Here is a 19619-nt window from a genome sequence, read left to right as displayed (position 1 = left end):
CCGCCATCTGAACTCCAGGCTTATTTTTAGCACCTGAGGCTGATGTACTTGGACCCAACTATCAACACCTGGGACCAACGCATGAACCAATCAAGCCATTGGCTGCGAGAGAGGGAGGAAGAGGGAGAGAAGGGGGAGGGGTAAGGGAAAGAAGCAGATGATTCCTTCTCTGTGTGGCCTGGCTGAGAATCTAATCCTGATACCCATACATCAGGCTGACACTCTATTCCCACTGAGCAAAATGGCCAGGGCCTGGTTATCATTTTTTTTTGGGGGGGGGGGGGTGACAGAGACAGAGAGAGACAGCCAGAAAGAGAGAGATGAGAAGCATCAATTCTTCGCTGCAGCTCCTTAGTTGTTCACTGACTGCTTTCTTCTATGTGCCTTGATTGGGGGGCTACAGCAGAGCAAGTGACTCCTTGCTCAAGCCAGCAACCTTGGGCTTCAAGCCAGCAACCATGGGGTCATGTCTATGATCCCTCGCTCAAGCTAGTGACCTCGTGCTCAAGCCAGCAAGCCCGTGCTCAAGCTGAATGAGCCCGCACTTCGTGCCAGCAACCTCAGGGTTTTGAACCTGAGTCCTCTGTGTCCCAGTCCGACGCTCTATCCACTGCGCCACTGCCTGGTCAGGCATGGCTATCATTTCTAATAGCATTCTAATAGCAACCTATTTCTGTTTATATGCTGCCAAACAGTATATTGCCTTTTTTTTTTTTTTTTTTTTTTTTTTTTTTAGTGAGAGACAGGGAGAAACATCACAAGCATCAACTTGTAGTTGTGGCATTCTTAATTGTTCACTGATTGCTTCTCATACATGCCTTGACCAGAGAGCTCTAGCAAAGCCAAGATCCCCCCTTCCTTGCTCAAGCCAGAGACCACTGGCTTCAAACCAGAGAGACCTTTGGGCTCAGGCCAGTGACTATGGAGTCATGTTTATGATCCCACACTAAAGGCAGGTGAAACTGCACTTAAGCTGGTGACCTCAAGGTTTAAAACCTGGGTCCTCAGTGTCCCAGGCTATCTACTGTGCTACCACCTGGTCATATAAATTACTAATTTTTTTTTGTCATATTTATTTCTAGAATTCCAAGTTTGCAAAGCCCATGATTATGGATTACATCTGAATATGCTAAATTTTCTACAGCTTTAACTAAGATTTCTAAATGTTACTAACTATATTCATTTAATTTAGGGTTCATTTACAACTCAAATTAACTTATGCTTCATTATAAACACAAAAATCTGGCTATCTGAAAGTACAGCGGCTTTCCTGCTCTCTCAGGTTAACTTCGGCAACACAAACATTTTCTAGGCAGTATCTGTTTCAGATTAAGCCATAAACTTTTACTTGTACATGTCAAGAACACTGGGGTCCAACACTCATTCATTACCTACTCCATTCCATAAAATTAAAGAAAAATATGGACAACTGTTTACAACACTAAAGAAAAAAATTATAAACTATTCTTCAATGAATCCCAGTACTAAGGACTTCTGGACATTTTTTTGTTTGTTTGTTTTTTGTTTTTTTGCATTTTTCTGAAGCTGGAAACAGGGAGAGACAGTCAGACAGACTCCCGCATGCGCCCGACCGGGATCCACCCGGCACGCCCACCAGGGGGCGATGCTCTGCCCACCAGGGGGCAATGCTCTGCCCATCCTGGGCGTCGCCATGTTGCGACCCTCCTGGGCGTCGCCATGTTGCGACCAGAGCCACTCTAGCGCCTGGGGCAGAGGCCACAGAGCCATCCCCAGCGCCTGGGCCATCTTTGCTCCAATGGAGCCTTGGCTGCGGGAGGGGAAGAGAGAGACAGAGAGGAAGGCGCGGCGGAGGGGTGGAGAAGCAAATGGGCGCTTCTCCTATGTGCCCTGGCCGGGAATCGAACCCGGGTCCTCCGCACGCTAGGCCGACGCTCTACCGCTGCTTCTGGACATTCTTGCTTCAACCTTCCTGCTTGTATTACTTAAACATGCAAGTTAGTTCTCAATCTGTGCAACAGATTTCATATAATCAACTGCTGATATTCTATTTGTATTCCTCTTTCTAAGCCCTATAACTAAATATTATACAGTCAAAATATAAGCTCTTAGATTCAATTTACTTTAAATAAATTAAGCCCTAGTTATATAGCTCGGTTGGTTAGAGAATCGTCTCCATACACCAAGATTGTAGGTTCGATTCCTGGTTGGGGTACATTCAGGAACAGATCAATGTTTATGTCTCTGTCTCTCTAAAATCAATAAATAAATTAAAAATAATAAACTTAAGTCTTAAGTCATTCTAAGAAAAATCACTTTGGCCATGGCCAGCAGCTCAGTGAATAAAGCATCAGCCCAGCATATGGATATCCCAGGTTCGATTCCCATTCAGGGCTCACAAGAGAAGTGAACATCTGCTTCTCTCTCCCTCCTGCAGCCAGAAGATCAACTGGTTTGTGTATCAGCCCCAGGCACTAAAAATAGCTAGGCTGACAGAGTTTAACCAAACTCTGTCTGGTTTGTGTGTCAGCTCCAGACAGAGTTGCTGAGTGGATCCTGATAGAGGCACATGTGAGTCTGTCTCACTATCTCCCCTTCTCTCATTTAAAAGAAAAAAAACCATTTCACTAAATAATTAACCAAGTAATAGCCTTTTGAGGCCAAGTGCTAACAAAATTCACATGTATTCATCACTATTAGTTTAAAAAGAATAAGCACTCAGCCTGACCTGTGGCAGTGTAATGGATAAAGCATCAACCTGGAATGCTAAGGTCACTGGTTCAAAACCCTGGATTTGCCCAGTCAAGACACATACGAGAAGCAACTAAGTTGTTGCTTCCTGCTCCTCCTGCCCCCCCTCTCCTCTAAAATCAACAAAATCAATCTAAAAAAAACAAAACAATAAGCACCCTAACTTAAGGACCTAAATATCAACAAAGTAAAAAATCTGGTTTTCCTAATACAGCTGACCCACCAGGTTGAGAGAAGTGTGGGTAAGAGGCACCAATCCCTCAGAGCAGTCGGAAATCTACATATAACTTTTGACCCTTCCCAAAATAACTATAGTCATCTCTCAGTATCAGAGGGGAACTGGTTCCAGGACCCTCTCCAGATATTAAAAACCAGAATGCTCAAGTCCCTATATAAAATGGTGTAGAACAATGCATACAGCTAGCCCTCTACATTTGCAGATTCCCAACCACAAACTAAAATTACTGTAGATATTAACTGAAAAAATTCTGTGTATAGGTGGACATATGTTGTTCAAAGTTAACGGTATTTTCTAACCAGTAACACTTACATTTAGAGAAAGCTAAAGATCAAATAATACTAAAGATGAAATAGGGTAAAACTGGATATTAAAAATGTCAAAATCTCAAATCAAAATGAAAGAATTTTTTAAAAACGTCATCTGGTTTAATTACTCAATATTTTTATTAAATTTTTTTTTAGAGAGAATGAGAGAAAGACAGGAGGGGGGGAGAGATGAGAAGCATCAACTCATAGTTATGTCACTTTAGTTGTTCACTGATTGCTTCTCATACATGCCTTGAAGGGGGAGGGGGCGTGCTCAGGATAAGCTACTAATCCCTTGCTTAAGCCAATGACCTTGGAGTTTCAAACCTGGGTCCTCAGCATCCCAGGGCAACGCTCCATCTACTGCGCTATGACTGGTCAGGCAGGCCGGTTCCATTTTCTAAGTTACGATTCCTACACTGGCTTTCAACTACATAAACTTTTGACATACACCAATGTATGAATGTATAGGACTTCCACACAAAGAATGCTGAGATGTTCTAATCTTAAAATTAACAAGGAATGGTTTTCCTTTTCTTACGAGTAAGGGAAGTAACTGGAAACCTTAACATCTCACACACTATCACCATGAGTTTTCAAGTGAATTCAACTTAAGCTATATTTTTAACACTGCTGAAAAAGCAATCTACCCCCCCAAAAAACCCTCAAAATGTATGTTCTGATAATTCAATCTATGCTTTTAAAAGAAAACACATCATGGCCCTGGCCGGTTGGCTCAGTGGTAGAGCGTCAGCCTGGCGTGCAGAAGTCCCGGGTTCGATTCCCGGCCAGGGCACACAGGAGAAGTGCCCATCTGCTTCTCCACCCCTCCCCCTCTCTTTCCTCTCTGTCTCTCTCTTCCCCTCCCGCAGCCGAGGCTCCATTGGAGCAAAGATGACCCGGGCGCTGGGGATGGCTCCTTGGCCTCTGCCCCAGGCGCTAGAATGGCTCTGGTTGCAACAGAGCTACGCCCCGGAGGGACAGAGCATCGCCCCCTGGTGGGCGTGCCGGGAGGATCCCGGTCGGGCGCATGCGGGAGTCTGTCTGACTGTCTCTCCCCGTTTCCAGCTTCAGAAAAATACAAAAAAAAAAAAAAGAAAACACATCATCACACAATTTAAAAGATACAGGTTATAAATGTACTTACCACCACTAAATTATATATATAAGTGGTAAATGTTATGTATATTTTACCATTAAAAGGGGGGGAGGATTGCCTGACCAGGCAGTGGGGCAGTGAATGGAGCCTTGGCCCAGGACGCAGAGGACCCAGGTTCGAAACCCTGAGGTTGCCAGTTTAAGCATGGGGTTATCCGGCTTGGGGGCTGGCTCATCAGCTTGAGAGCAGAGTCGCCAGCTTGAGTGTGGTGGGATCATAGACACGACCCCATGGTCACTGGCTTGGCTACAGCCCTCCCACTCCCAGTCAAGGCACATATGAGAAAGCAATCAACAATGAAGGTGCCACATCGAAGAACTGATGCTTCTCATCTCCCTTCCTTCCTATCTGTCTGTCCCTCTCTCACTAAAAAAACAAGGGAGGAGACTAAAAAAAGGAACCTGCTAAGGAAAATTAAGAATGTGTATTGTGCCTGACCAGGCGGTGGCGCAGTGGATAGAGCATCGGACTGGGATGCAGAGGACCCAGGTTCGAGACCCCAAGGTCGCCAGCTTGAGCGCGGGCTCATCTGGTTTGAGCAAAATCCCACCAGCTTGGACCCAAGGTCGCTGGCTCCAGCAAGGGGTTACTTGGTCTGCTGAAGGCCCGCTGTCAAGGCACATATGAGAAAGCAATCAATGAACTAAGGTGTTGCAACGCGCAATGAAATACTAATGATTGATGCTTCTCATCTCTCTCCGTTCCTGTCTGTCTGTCCCTATCTATCCCTCTCTCTGTCTCTGTAAAAAATAAATTTAAAAGATCAATAAATTTTAAAAATTTTATTTAAAAAAAAATGTGTATTGTTCAAAACTATTTTAAAGAACCAGACACCCAAGAATGAAATTCTCATTGGGATTTTTCAAGTTACAACATGCTCGTTTCCTTTTCAATAAAACCTAATATAGGATAGTGGGTATCAAGTTTGAATTTCACTTATAAAACAGTATGTAAAATTAAAACAAGACAGTTTCTTACACTTCAACATTTTTCTGCTGCAGACCAGATGTCTTCTTGCCTGGGGCAGCCCCTCTCATCTTCCCCTCCGCATACTGTTCCCTTCAAAAATAATTTCCATAGTCATCATAAAATGAGTACAACATGTAGAAAAAGAAACTGTGACAGCTCAACTCCACTTTGAAATTTATATTCAACTGAGGTTCCAAGCCTATACATATCATGATATAAAGCTTTTAACAAGTTGGACAAACAGGTAATATATTGACAAAAATCAAACCATTCAAAAAAAGAGTAAAGGGCCTAAGATTTTGCTCTCTACAGTAAAAAGTGACTGTAATAGATTGCATCTCACATAATTCAAAGTCCCATTTGTTTTGAAATTCACTAATCCCAATATTTTCTTTTACTTGGTCTCTTTTACTATTTCAATTTTCTGAACATACATTTCAGCTTTAAAATGAAAACAATTACCCTATGGATCACCTCATCTTTCTGCGTCCCTTTTCTCAATGTGCTTCCAGAAATGAAGGAAAGTAATGGGGATGCCCCTTCTCCTTGTTTTGTTTCCTCACCTCACAACTATCTTCCAAAGAGCCCAGGAGAGAAGACCACAGTGTTTGCCAACTACAGACATTTCCAGTAACATCCTGCTACTTTCTACTGACCTCTAAGGACAGACTCAAGTAATAACAGATATGCAACTTGCTTTTCTAGCAAAGGCTTCTGCGATTACTTCAAGTCAAAACCATAATACAGCAGTTGACAAGTACAAAGTGTCATTTTATAGGCCGGTAGCCAACATGATTTTATTATTCATTCCATTTCCAAAAATTATTTTACAGGCGTTTCTCCCTCTACTCGCGTTGCAAAACAAACTTACTGATTGGCTTTCTGAAGTTCTCGCTGTTTCTGCAGATTGGTGTCCACATATTTGAGGACTCTGCTTTCTGGAACCCATTCATCCCAACTGAAAAAGAGAGAAATTAGAATGTCATTCAAAGATTTTTTTATTCAGATTATGTCCTTCAATTATTTTTTAGAGATCCACCAGGCAAGACTTTGGATTTCTTTTAAGTTAATTTCATGACCTAAAGGACTACAAATCCATTATCAACTAAAGTGAAAATGTCTGTTCTGGGCCCTGGCCAGTTGGTTCAGTGGTAGAATATCGCGTGCAGAAGTCCCGGGTTCAATTCCCGGCCAGGGCACACAGGAGAAGCGCCTATCTGCTTCTCCACCCCTCCCCCTCTCCTTCCTCTCTGTCTCTCTCTTCCCCTCCCGCAGCGAGGCTCCATTGGAGCAAAGATGGCCCAGGAGCTGGGGATGACTCCTTGGCCTCTGCCCCAGGCGCTAGAGTGGCTCTGGTCGCAGCCGAGCGACACCCCGGAGAGGCAGAGCATCGCCCCCTGGTGGGCGTGCCGGGTGGATCCCGGTCGGGCGCATGCGGGAGTCTGTCTGTCTCTCCCCGTTTCCAGCTTCAGAAAAATACAAGGGAAAAAAAAAAAGAAAATGTCTGTTCTGTAAAGAAGCAAGCATTATATTCTCAAAAGCACATTCCAAATCTAAACTGCCAGAGTCCAAAAGCAAATTATTCATTTTTCAAAATAGCTTAAGAATATGGCATTTAACAGAAGAGTTCCTAAATAATTATCCTTACAGAATAAAGATGCAGTACCTTAAAGAATTATAATTAAAAAAAAAAAAAGGTACAGCAGACCATAATAAGCTGACATTTGAAAGAACTAAAACTAACTAACTAGCCTCTGACTTGTGGTGGTGCAATGGATAAAGCATTGACCTGGAATGCTGAGGGTCACCAGTTCAAAACCCTGGGCTTGGCTGGTCAAGCCAAGAAACAACTCAAATTGATGCTTCCTGTTCCTCCCCTCGCCTTTCTCTATCTTCTCTCTAAAATCAATAAATAAAATCTTAATAAAAAAGAAACCACAGTAAAAACAAAAATACTAACGATGCTACTTAGCTGTGTAATAAGCAAAGTTACAGAACTCTCCGAGCTTTAGTTATATCATCTATAAAATAGGGATAACCAATGCCATAGGATTGTTGAGAATTATGCAATACATGTAAAACACTTCAAAGTTTGACACAAAAGATAACATGGTATGTCAGAAACATATTAGGTCTACAATATTCATAATACCATCTAGGATGACTCTGCTAAAACTGTAAATTAAAGTATTACAATGGTTTATCAGACTTCACCATCCTTCATGTTTACTCTCTCACAAATGTACACTAACTTCCAAGGCATAACCAGAAAGAGAGCTTTCTAACCACCCCCTCCTCTGAAAACATCTAACTGCTAAGGCATTCTAATACTTAGAATAGCTCCTTTGAAACAACGTAGTTTTTTCCAAAGGGAAAAAATAAAAAGATACTTCTTAGGGAGTGTTTAACTTCTTGTGCCAAGTGGCAATTTCCTCCTGCTGATGGAGCTCCTTTAGTGACACAATTAGATGTATCCTCAAAGTCTTTTATTTAATGATTTCCCACCTCTGACCTCTTATATAAGATAGCCAAAAGGAGAATAAATAAAAAGCAATCCTCAACATGATTTCCTAGAGAAAACTTTAAAACATGCATTTACCTAGAGGTCAGGAGGGGGTGGTGTACTGAGGGAGCTCCTTCAGGAACAGGAAAAAGGGCTACAATATCCTCACGTGTCTTCAAAGATTTTTCAGAGCGCCTGGGCCTCACAGCACTTCTGATACAGACAGCATAGTACAAAGTAATCTCAGTAACTAGGTGCAGAATTTAGTTTAAGCTATAAGATTTACAAATGGATTATTTAAATGTCTGTGTGAACAAATTCCAATAAGGTTTTTGAAAATTTAGAAATACCTTACCTATTGTGCTTTAAAAAACCATATATAATATTTACTTAAGTTAAACAAAATTCCCATTTGTAGACTGGGCTTTTGTTGTGTAATTTTCTAAAAGGTATCCTACAAACCATTTACAAAATGGGGTTTTTATTTACGTATCTACTTATAGCTACTCCATTTTCTCAAAGAGAGCTAGTCAATTTTTACTTACTACAAAGTTCTAGCAAAAAAACCTTTGAAATCCCTTCCCCATTTGATATAAAATGCATCTACTAAATAAGCACCTTGATCTATAAAACAAATCAATTCTAAAGTTTCTTTATATGTCAGAAGCTGAAAACCCTTGCTAAACCAGAGAAATAAAATGACATCTTTTGTTCTAAGGATCATCACTACTAGAATAATAACTAAAGGCCAAACACTGAGAAATATTTATACATAGATTAAGCATAAAACAATTACAGAATTTTCTAAAGACAGCTTGTAATAAATTCCCAAAGATACACTGACCCATGACACTGCTTCCATACCACTAAATAAAAACATCAGACACATGCTGGACATCTAGGTAACTCCTCCCCCTTTCAAAATCGGTATATTTAAAGGCTTCCCTAAATAGTAAAAATAAAAATTTTCAAAATTACATATATTTATCTACATAGCAAATCAATGACAAATATATACCTCAATATATTAATATTCCTCAATATATCTCTGAAGATACAAATTATTAATATTTCTCAATATATCTCTGAAGATATTAATAAAGACCTAATATTTAATGCCATTTTTTCTTCTTTTTCTAAGGAGTAATTAATATACAAAATTAGCTGAAAATAAAAAAAATCTATACAACCTATCACTTATTTGTGTTACTGAACTATACTATTACAAAGGAAAAATGTTATTTCGAAACAATGATATAAGAAATTACAAGAATTTGATATTTTCACAATTTCTTATAAGCTACAAATGCCACCTAAAACAAAGTCTTTAAGATCTACACATCTACATGTAATTTTATATAAAATATCTATTACACATAAAAGACTTAAGCCCCAAAACTATGTTTACAGCTGGTATTGAGTTACTAGTACTACCGACCTATCTTTATTAGAAATATTTTAATTATTAACTAGAAAAAATTTGTAAGTTGCCAGAATGTGCTTTTACACCTTTAGATTTCCACCTTTCTACAATTATACTAATGAAGTTAAGATCTGACATTTCTTTTTAGCTAAAAGCATTTGGGAAAATTTTTTCTAATAAATATTAACTACCTGAGTTGGTCATGTAGGAACTGTATAAAACAAGATCAAAGTCAGTAATCATCAAAAAGAAAACCTCCTTGCATGGCAATAGAGTACTCAACAAAGATGGCACTGTACACACGGAAAACCAGGCACCAGGGCACAGCTCAGGTAACACAAAGTATTCCAAGTGGCTAGAAAAAGAAAGTTGCTAGGAAACAACTCCTAAACAACTACGCTTTCTGGCAGTGCTATCTTTGAAGGATAAAACATCAATAAATTAAACCTCTCATAGTAAAAATCAGAGACTGTTCCATTATAAGCATCAAAAATGAGTAATTAGGTCTGTGGCCTCCAAGATGAAAGACTCATCACAGAAAAAGAGCTCCACTAAGCTGGACACTCGAGAATGTGCCCAATCTATATACACTGTCCACTCACATTAACTGAGCAATATACTACTGCTCAAAAATAAATAAATAAAAATAGTCTAACTCTTCAGGTGGAAAATTAAATCCCGTAATTAAATTCCTGTATCTGTGTTAAACCAGATGGTAAAAACTGAACCACATGAAATCATTTTCTGTCAACATTTAATTATGTTCCCAAAGTTCAGAACATAAGTTTGTCATTACTTCCAAATCAGGCAATTTTTATCCTTTTCCCTTTTCTAGGTAGAAAAACCCAACCAGCTTGGAATATAATTGCTTGGCGTAACATACATATACTGCTCACAAAAATTAGGATATATTATCGCTTCATATTCATTTTTAAATACCCCCTAATTTTTGTGAGCAGTGTAGTTACTGAGTTTATGCTAAGGCAAAATAATAATATCAAAGCTGCCCTAAAATGTATCAAAACCACAAAAAAGCCTGACCAGGCGGTGGCACAGTGGATAGAGCCTCGGACTGGGATGCAGAGGACCCAGGTTCGAGACCCTGAGGTCTCCAGCTTGAGCACGGCTCATCTGGTTTGAGCAAAAGCCCACCAGCTTGAACCCAAGGTTACTGGCTCCAGCAAGGGGTTGCTCCGTCTGCTGAAGGCCCGCGGTCAAGGCACATATGAGAAAGCAATCAATGAACAACTAAGGTGCTGCAACGCGCAATGAAAAACTAGTGATTGATGCTTCTCAACTCTCTCCGTTCCTGTCTGTCTCTCCCTGTCTATCCCTGTCTATCCCGTAATTGTCTCTGACTCATTGTCTCTGTAAAAAAAAAACACCCACAAAAAAGTTGGTTGACTAATGATTATAAGACATTATACCAGAACACAGAAATACTCCAAAAAACTTAAAATGGCTGCATACCCCAATTTCTACTATTATAGCCATCATATTCAAATGGTTCGCCCTTGCTCCAATGTTAAAATCGTGCAAGAATATAGAAGCATATGCTTGTGCCAGTAAAAACACAATGTACTTTGTACATTATAAATAAAGATTGTTTTTGAAGAATTAATACTCACTTTTTATTCCAACCGCTGTAATGTATGAAGTATTTCACTTGCTTGTCCTTTATGGCAACCTTTACACACTGAAATAAAAAAAATTTTTTTTACTTAGAAATACTAAAGAAGAAAGAGAGAATACCAGGATGACTTTTATTTTAGAGAGCAAGAGACAGAAACATCAATCTGTTCCTGTATGTAACCTGACCAAGGTTTGAACCAACAACCTCTGCGTATCAGGTGGGTGCTCCAACCAATCGAGCTTTCCAGCCTAGCCTACCTGAATGGTCTTCAATCTTTCACAGACTCTCCAAACTTAAAACTTTTTGGTGGCCAAAACAAACCCCCACAAACGTGACTCTCTAAAGCAGCGGTTCTCAACCTGTGGGTCGCGACCCCGGCGGGGGTCGAACAACCAAAACACAGGGGTCGCCTAAAGAAATCAGAACCCCTGCTCTAAAGCAACATTATCTAAAATGAACCCCCCGAAAATGTGACTCTCTAAAGCAACATTATCTAAAACTGTAAGTTTGAGAGGTTTAAAACTGCTGAGTTGTCACAATTTGCTCGAGTTAGTCCAACAAAGCCAAGAACTATAAGTATAGGGGGTCACCCTAAACCTTAAAGCAATGGGCTAGATAAGCTACCCCAGAACAGTGAATAAATGCTATTTTGTGCTTTCTCAAAGTCTAACTAGTCATAAGTTATCATTTCAAAAACAAACTCAGCTAAAAATAAAAAAAACTGACAACATACATGAAAGTTTTATTAGCTAATAAAAGGCAATAAACTATGTATTTTTGCTGCAGAGTATAAACAACTAGCAAAGTGACAGATCAAAAATTTTCTAATCCTCAAAGCAGCCAAATTCATTCTAATTTTAGAATGAACAGGGGAGGTCATTAACAAGTGATAATATCTGGTTTTGGATTTAAAAGTCTTACCAAAAGAGCCTGACCTGTGGTGGTGCAGCGGATCAAGTGTCGACCTGGAATACTGATCCCTGGAATACTGATCGCTGGTTTGCAACCCTGGGCTTGCCTGGGTCAAGGCACATAAAGAAAGCAACTACTACAAGTTGATGCTTTCAGCTTCTCCATCCTCTTTCCCTCTCCCTCCCCTACCTCTAAAAATCAATTTAAAAAATGGAGAGGAAAAAAGTCTTTACCATAAGAACCACAAAACTTTAAGTTATTCCATTAGTCATTTAAAATTTGTTCACTGGAGTGTTTTTGCTGCCAGCAGAGAAAAACCTGCCAGTTTAGTAGTCTGCCAGAAGTCAATACAACAAAAATAACATTCTGGGATATAAATGACCACTAGGACTCATAATTTATTTATAAACTGTATTAGCATTATATTACTAAGATATGTGTACATACACATAAAGTTCCTGACCACCTCCATAAATCCAAATTCAGTCATTTTAGAATTTTATTTTTATTTTATTTATTCATTTTTTTAGAGAGGAGAGAGAGACAGAGAGAGAGAGACAGAGAGAGAGAAGGAGGGAGGAGCTGGAAGCATCAACTCCCATATGTGCCTTGACCAGGCAAGCCCAGGGTTTTGAACCGGCGACCTCAGCATTTCCAGGTCGAAGCTTTATCCACTGCACCACCACAGGTCAGGCTCATTTTAGAATTTTAAAAGCATCATTATATTTATTCAAAACAAAAGTAGTGAAAATGGTTATTCACACTAGTTGACACTTTACAATATTAAAACTATTTTCATATACCCACAAACTATTCAAAGAGTGTAGAAACTGTCTTTAACAAACATGATGCTGTTTTGTACATCAGGATTTGTTTCCTTAAAAAGCTACTGCTGTTAAATATAGTCACATTTTAATATTTACCCTAAAAAAGTTAACAGAAAGAAAATACTAGAAACATTTTTGACTTTAGACTGCATTATCCCATTCACCTCTGGCTAAATGTAAAATCAGGTTTTCTAAAACCTAAGCACACATTGATACAGGAAAGGGAGGCCCCAAAATTTAAACTTTGCCAAACCAACAAATAAAAGGTAAATACACAAACACACACAGTGTGTCTGTAAAGCCATGGTGCACTTTTGACCGGTCACAGGAAAGCAACAAAAGACGACAGAAATGTGAAATCGCCTGACCAGGCGATGGCGCAGTGTATAGATCATCGAACTGGGATGCGGAGGACCCAGGTTCAAGACCCGAGGTCACCAGCTTGAGCGCGAGCTCATCTTTGAGCAAAGTTCACCAGCAATGGGTTACTCGGTCTGCTGAAGGCCCACAGTCAAGGCACATATGAGAGCAATCAATGAACAACTAGGTGTCACAAAAAAAATTGATGATTGATGTTTCTCATCTCTCTCCATTCCTGTCTGTCCCTATCTATGCCTCCGTAAAAAAAAAATAAAATAAAAATTAAAGAAATGTGAAATCTGCACCAAATAAAAGGAAAACCCTCCCAGTTTCTGTAGGATGATGTGGCAGCATGTGTGCATGCGCAGATGATAACATAACACTGTGTATACAGCAGAGCAGCCCACGGACACGCCAGTCGAGATGTGGACAGTACAGAGGAAAGTTCAGTGTGTTCTGTGGCTCACTAAATTCGAATCCGTGACCAAAGTGCAATGTGAATATCGGTGCATTTATAACAAAGCACCACCACACAGAAATAACATTACTCGATGGGATAAGCAGTTGAAGGAAACAGGCAGTTTGGTGGGGAAACCCCATTCTGGTAGGCCAGCAGTCAGTGACGAGTCTCTAGAGGCTGTATGGGATAGCTACCTAAGGAGCCCTAAAAAATCTGTGCGTGAGCCCACAGCAAACTGTACTGAACAGATATGAAACTGGGAGAGTTTTCCTTTCATTTGGTGCAGATTTCACATTTCTATCGTCTTTTGTTGCTTTCCTGTGACCAGTCAAAAGTGTACCATGACTTTACGGGGGGGGGGGGGGGAGTGTGTGTGTGTGTGTGTGTGTGTGTGTGTGTGTGTGTGTACACGCAGCAGAGAGAGTCAGAGAGAGGAACAGATAGGAACAGACAGATAGAAAGGGAGAGATAAGAAACATCAATTCTTCATGGTTCCTTAGTTGTTCATTGATTGATTTCAATATGTACCTTGACTGGGGGGCTACAGTGGACCAAGTGAGCCCTTGCTCGAGCCAGCGACCTTGGGCTCAAGCTGGAGACCTCAGGGAAGGGGTCCCCAAACTGCGGCCCCCTGAGGCCATTTATCCGGCCCCCACCGCACTTCCAGAAGGGGCACCTCTTTCATTGGTGGTCAGTGAGAGTACTGTATGTGGCGGTACTGCAAAGCACGGCGTCGCTCACGTACAGTACTACTTCCAGTGACGCTGAGTGCACACATCACGGCTCCGGAAGCGCATCATATCACTTATTACAGCTAGCAGTGACAAATATGGAACCGGACATTGAACATCTCATTAGCCAAAAGCAGGCCCATAGTTCCCATTGAAATACTGGTCAGTTTGTTGATTTAAGTTTACTTGTTCTGCCTGACCAGGCGGTGGCGCAGTAGATAGAGCGTTGGACTGGGATGCCGAGGACCCAGGTTCGAGACCCCGAGGTCTCCAGCTTGAGCGCAGGCTCATCTGGTTAGAGCAAAAAGCCCACAAGCTTGAACCCAAGGTCGCTAGCTCCAGCAAGGGGTTACTCGGTCTGCTGAAGGCCCGTGGTCAAGGCACATATGAGAAAGCAATCAATGAACAACTAAGGTGTCGCAACGAAAAACTGATGATTGATGCTTCTCATCTCTCTCCGTTCCTGTCTGTCTCTCCCTGTCTATCCCTCTCTCTGACTCACTCTGTCTCTGTAAAAAAAAGTAAAATAAAATAAACAAATAAATTGCATTATAAATTTACTTGTTCTTTATTTTAAATATTGTGTTTGTTCCCGTTTTGTTTTTTTACTTTAAAATAAGATATGTGCAGTGTGCATAGGAATGTGTTCAGTTTTTTTTATAGTCCGGCCCTCCAACGGTCTGAGGGATAGTGAACTGGCCTGGCCCCGTGTAAAAAGTTTGGGGACCCCTGCCTCAGGGTCTCGAACCTTGTTCCTTCGCGTCTCAGTCAGACGCTCTATTCACTGAGTCACTGCCTGGTCAGGCAATACATTCATTTTTAATGTTAGCTTTTACCTTTAATGTAATATAATTAGCTCAGTGCTTATTCAGCATACTGTAATTGCACATAGAACTAACCTTGGTTGCGTTTTCTCACAAGTCATTAATTGCACAATGCTACTGCTCCCATCAATAATCAATCTTCTCTTTTTCCTCAAATGCTTCTTCCAACTACTAAATGAATGAGACAAGATGAATGGCAAGATAGCAATGCTTGCCTGACCAGGCGGTGGCGCAGTGGATAGAGCATCGGACTGGGATGCAGAGGACCCAGGTTCAAGACCCCGAGGTCGCCAGCTTGAGCGCAGGCTCATCTGGTTTAAGCAAGGCTCACCAGCTTGAGCCCAATGTCGCTGGATCCAGCAAGGGGTTACTCAGTCTGCTGAAGGCCCGCGGTCAAGGCATATGAGAAAGCAATCAATGAACAACTAAGTTGTTGCAACGCGCAACGAAAAACTAATGATTGATGCTTCTCATCTCTCCATTCCTATCTGTCTGTCCCTGTCAATCCCCCTCTCTGACTCTCTCTCTCTCTCTCTCTCTCTCTCTGTAAAAAAAAAAGAAGATAGCAATGCTTTATTTCAATGTTTTCAATCACTGGTCCGCAGACAAGTCTATGAAACAGTTAAGCACCCTGATGTTGCATGAAGAATAAGACCCATTCATCTTGGTCGAATTCACTTATGCTCAGGGTGACTTTAGCCTTAGCAGTCCCTAAAATAATTCTATTTTCACAGATCCCTAAGTGTAAAAGGTTGAAAACCACTGCTTTATCTGATCCACTAAGCAAGCATTAAAAACACCCAGTAAGAGCCTGACCTGTGGTGGTGCAGTGGATTAAGCGTCGACCTGGAAATGCTGAGGTCACTGGTTCAAAACCCTGGGCTTGCCTGGTCAAGGCACATATGGGAGTTGATGCTTCGTGCTCCTCCCCCCCTTCTCTCTCTTCCCCTCTCTCTCCTTTCTAAAATAAATAAATTTTAAAAAAATTAAAAAAAAAAAAAAACACCCAGTAAGAGAATGTGAGGTGTCGGGAGCCGATCCACTAGTGCTGGCTAACAAGGTCACAGCAGAAGACCCACAACTTCTGGTTGACAAAGTCACAGCAGAAAAAGACCAATGGCTGCTGGTTAAGTCACTGCAGTGAAGACTAATAGCTGCGGGTTGACAAAAGTCACCGCAAAGGAAAGGCACAATGATACTTCCCCCTTTGACCTTTTTGAATTAATCTGGCCTTATACCCCCCCTTTTCTGGGTGTGTGCTATCATTTATGGCACAGGGATAATAGTACCGTACTTTCCCTGTAGATTCATAGTAATGTCTTTGGAAATGAGACAGAGGGTGTGAGTTCCACAGAAAAGCCTGTAAGCCCCTTGAACTGGGCTCATAGACATAAGAGGCTGGCTATGATATCCCTAGTAAAGGGTTAAGTTTGTAGGAGAATTCCTTCTTATTAATCATGTTAGAAAGAATAGATTGTGACTTATGAATAGGTAGGAAACAGTAACTATACACAGAGCACCTTTCAGCCTTCACTTAATTCGTCACTTTACCTCCCTAGCCTTTTCATGTGGTAAAGAAACTTTCCATTCTTCTTGCATACCTGACCTGCAGGTGGTGGAACACTCTGAGAAAAGTAAAGTTAGAACTTAATTAGTGTATGAATATAGTAAATAAAATTTGACTAGACAATAGAATCCTAGACAAGGTAGAGTTATTAATCAGTACTGACCTTTTGGAAGTTTGTACCAATATTGTTATTGCTGTTCAAGTTATTGTATAATTGTACTTTGAATGACTTATCACCTGATTTATAGTTTATAGAAATGAATTAACTGTTACCTAGAAAATGTAACCATAGTGAAACAAAAACAATGATTAATCAATGTATTCTGAATACTATGTGATTGTAACTTAGTGTGTGTGCATAAAAGGAAAGCTAGACCAGCAATTGAGAGAGATGCCTGGCAATAAATGCTAACGAGAGAATAAAGAGAAAGAAAAGAATTCAGCTCTCTCACTCAATTCGTGCCGACGCCGTCTCTTCCTGTGGGACCCCTGGATTCCCCCCGGGGCTGGACCCCGGCAGTGAGGAACTCCACAAACCTATGAAAAAGGCTACTTATAAAGTCAGATCTGCTGCGGATGCTGGGGGTTCCCAGGCCTGTCCTGGCAGCTGGAGTTTGCCATGGGTGGCTCAAAACTCAGTCCCAGGAGAAGCAAGCAGACGTTTCTTTGAGGAGCTAGGGGAAGGCTGGGGGAAGGCTGGGGGAAGGCTGGGGACAGCTGGCCCACCGTTGGTGGAGTGGGGCTGCTTCCCAGCGGGGAAAAAAATAAAAAATAAAAAATAAAGTCAGATCTTGCCCTGGCCAAGGTATCTCAGTTGGCTGGAATATCGTCTCAATACAGAGGTTGCCAGTCTGATCCCTGGTCAGGGCACATAGAGAAACAGACTGATGTTTCTGTTTTTCTTGCTCTTTTCCTTCCTTTCTAAAATCAACTCAGTATTTTTTTTAAATGTCAGATCTAACCAGTAGTTTCAGATAACTTCTTAAAAGGAAAACAGGGTTCATACCTTTGCTTCATAAAGAAGAGGCCCATGAAAGCATAGCACTCGTTCACCTGCAAAAGTAAAAAAGTAATGGGTCAATTCCAATTTTTCTCCATGCAGAAAATTCACATCTGAGAGCCATCACATTTACACTACAGTATTCATCACAAAATTAGGAAAGTGTGAAAGGCTATATATGGGTCAACAGGTTCAGATCAAACTTCAAAAGTAACCTACAACTAAAACACCTTAGTATCTGATGTAAACGACAAAAACAACTTATTAGAATGCTTAATCTATTTAAATCATTAAACCATTGCCCTGGCCAGGGTAGCTCAGTTGATTACAGCCTCAGGTTCAATCCCCAGCAGTCAGGGCACATACAGGAATCAACCAAAGATTGTCTAAGTGGAACAACAAATCAATTTGTCTCTCTGTCTCTCCTCCTCCTTTCCTTTCTCTAAAATCATTTTTTTTTTTAAAACAACCAATAAGGGGGAGGGGGAGCACAAAAAAAACTAGACAGAAGGTGACAGAGGACAATCTGACTTTGGGTGATGGGTATGCAACATAACTGAATGACAAGATAACCTGGACATGTTTTCTTTGAATATATGTACCCTGATTTATTGATGTCACCAGATTAAAATTAATAAAAATTAAAAAAAAAAAAGCAACCGGCCCTGGCCGGTTGGCTCAATGGTAGAGCGTCGGCCTGGCGTGCAGAAGTCCCGGGTTCAATTCCCGGGCAGGGCACACAGGAGAAGTGCCCATCTGCTTCTCCACCCCTCCCTCTCTCCTTCCTCTCTGTCTCTCTCTTCCTCTCCCACAGCCAAGGCTCCAGTAGAGCAAGGATGGCCGGGGCGCTGGGGATGGCTCCATGGTCTCTGCCTCAGGCGCTAGAGTGGCTCTGGTCACAAGGGAAGCGATGCCCCGGATGGGCAGAGCATCGCCCCCTAGTGGGTGTGTCAGGTGGATCCCCGTAGGGTGCATGCGGGAGTCTGTCTGACTGCCTCCCTGTTTCCAGCTTCAGAAAAATACAAAAAAAAAAAGAAAAAGAAAAAAAAAGCAACCAATAAATGACTAGGTGGAACAAATCTGTTTCTCTCTCCTCCTTCCTCTCTCTCCCCCTCTCTGAAATAAGTAAATTAAAAATAAATAAGCCAGGCCCGACCAGGCAGTGGCGCAGTAGATAGAGCATTGGACTGGGACGCAGAGGACCCAGGTTCGAAACCCCAAGGTTGTCGGCTTGAGCGTGGGTTCATTCAGCTTGAACGTGGAATCATACACATAACCCCATGGTTACTGGTTTGAGCCCAAGGTCACTGGCTTGAGCAGGGGTCACTGCTTCGGCACGTTTGAGAAAGTAATCCATGAACAACTAAGGTGCCACAACAAAGAATTGATGCTTCTCATCTCTCTCCCTTCCTGTCTGTCCATATCTCTGTCCCTCTGTCTGTCACAATAAACAAACAAACAAACAAATAAGCCAGCCAGCCACATTGGTAGTGGTGCAGTGGATAAGAGAATTGATTGACCTGGGACGTTGAGGTCCCAGGTTCAAAACCCTGAGGTCGCAGACTTGAGCGTGGGGCCACTGGCTTGAGCAAGGGTCACCGGCTCCGCTGGATCCATGCTCCTTCACCCCCATTAAGATATATATGAGGCCCTGGCTGGTTGGCTCAGCAGTAGAGCGTTGGCCTGGTGTGCAGGAGTCCAGGGTTCGATTCCCAGTCAGGGCACACAGGAGAAGCTGCCCATCTGCTTCTCCACCCCTCCCCCTCTCCTTCCTCTCTGTCTCTCTCTTCCCCTCCCGCAGCCAAGGCTCCATTGGAGCAAAGATGGCCCGGGCGCTGAGGATGGCTCTGCAGCCTCTGCCTCAGGCGCTAGAATGGCTCTGGATGCAACAGAGCGACGCCCCAGAGGGGCAGAGCATCGCCCCCTGGTGGGCATGCCGGGTGGATCCCGGTCAGTCTGCCTCCCCATTTCCAGT

General features: G+C 41.8%; 1 protein-coding gene across 2 annotated transcripts in view; it reads right to left on the bottom strand.

Annotated features, from left to right (window-relative positions):
- The window catches only part of MORF4L1 (mortality factor 4 like 1), a 44789-nt gene that overhangs the window by 10652 nt on the left and 14518 nt on the right, over positions 1-19619 (bottom strand). Inside the window, exons 2-6 of one of the 2 annotated variants that reach the window (XM_066238287.1) lie at positions 17651-17697; positions 10959-11026; positions 8004-8120; positions 6276-6362; positions 5414-5494 (exon numbers count right to left, since the gene is read on the bottom strand). In XM_066238287.1, the coding sequence (XP_066094384.1) occupies positions 5414-5494; positions 6276-6362; positions 8004-8120; positions 10959-11026; positions 17651-17697 (400 nt within the window). The remainder of the gene's footprint in view (positions 1-5413; positions 5495-6275; positions 6363-8003; positions 8121-10958; positions 11027-17650; positions 17698-19619) is intronic. The other variant, XM_066238288.1, reaches the window with a different exon arrangement.

The sequence above is a fragment of the Saccopteryx bilineata genome, chromosome 7 (genome assembly GCF_036850765.1).
Source record: "Saccopteryx bilineata isolate mSacBil1 chromosome 7, mSacBil1_pri_phased_curated, whole genome shotgun sequence".
Taxonomy (NCBI): domain Eukaryota; kingdom Metazoa; phylum Chordata; class Mammalia; order Chiroptera; family Emballonuridae; genus Saccopteryx; species Saccopteryx bilineata.
This window is presented reverse-complemented; position numbering and strand designations above follow the sequence as displayed.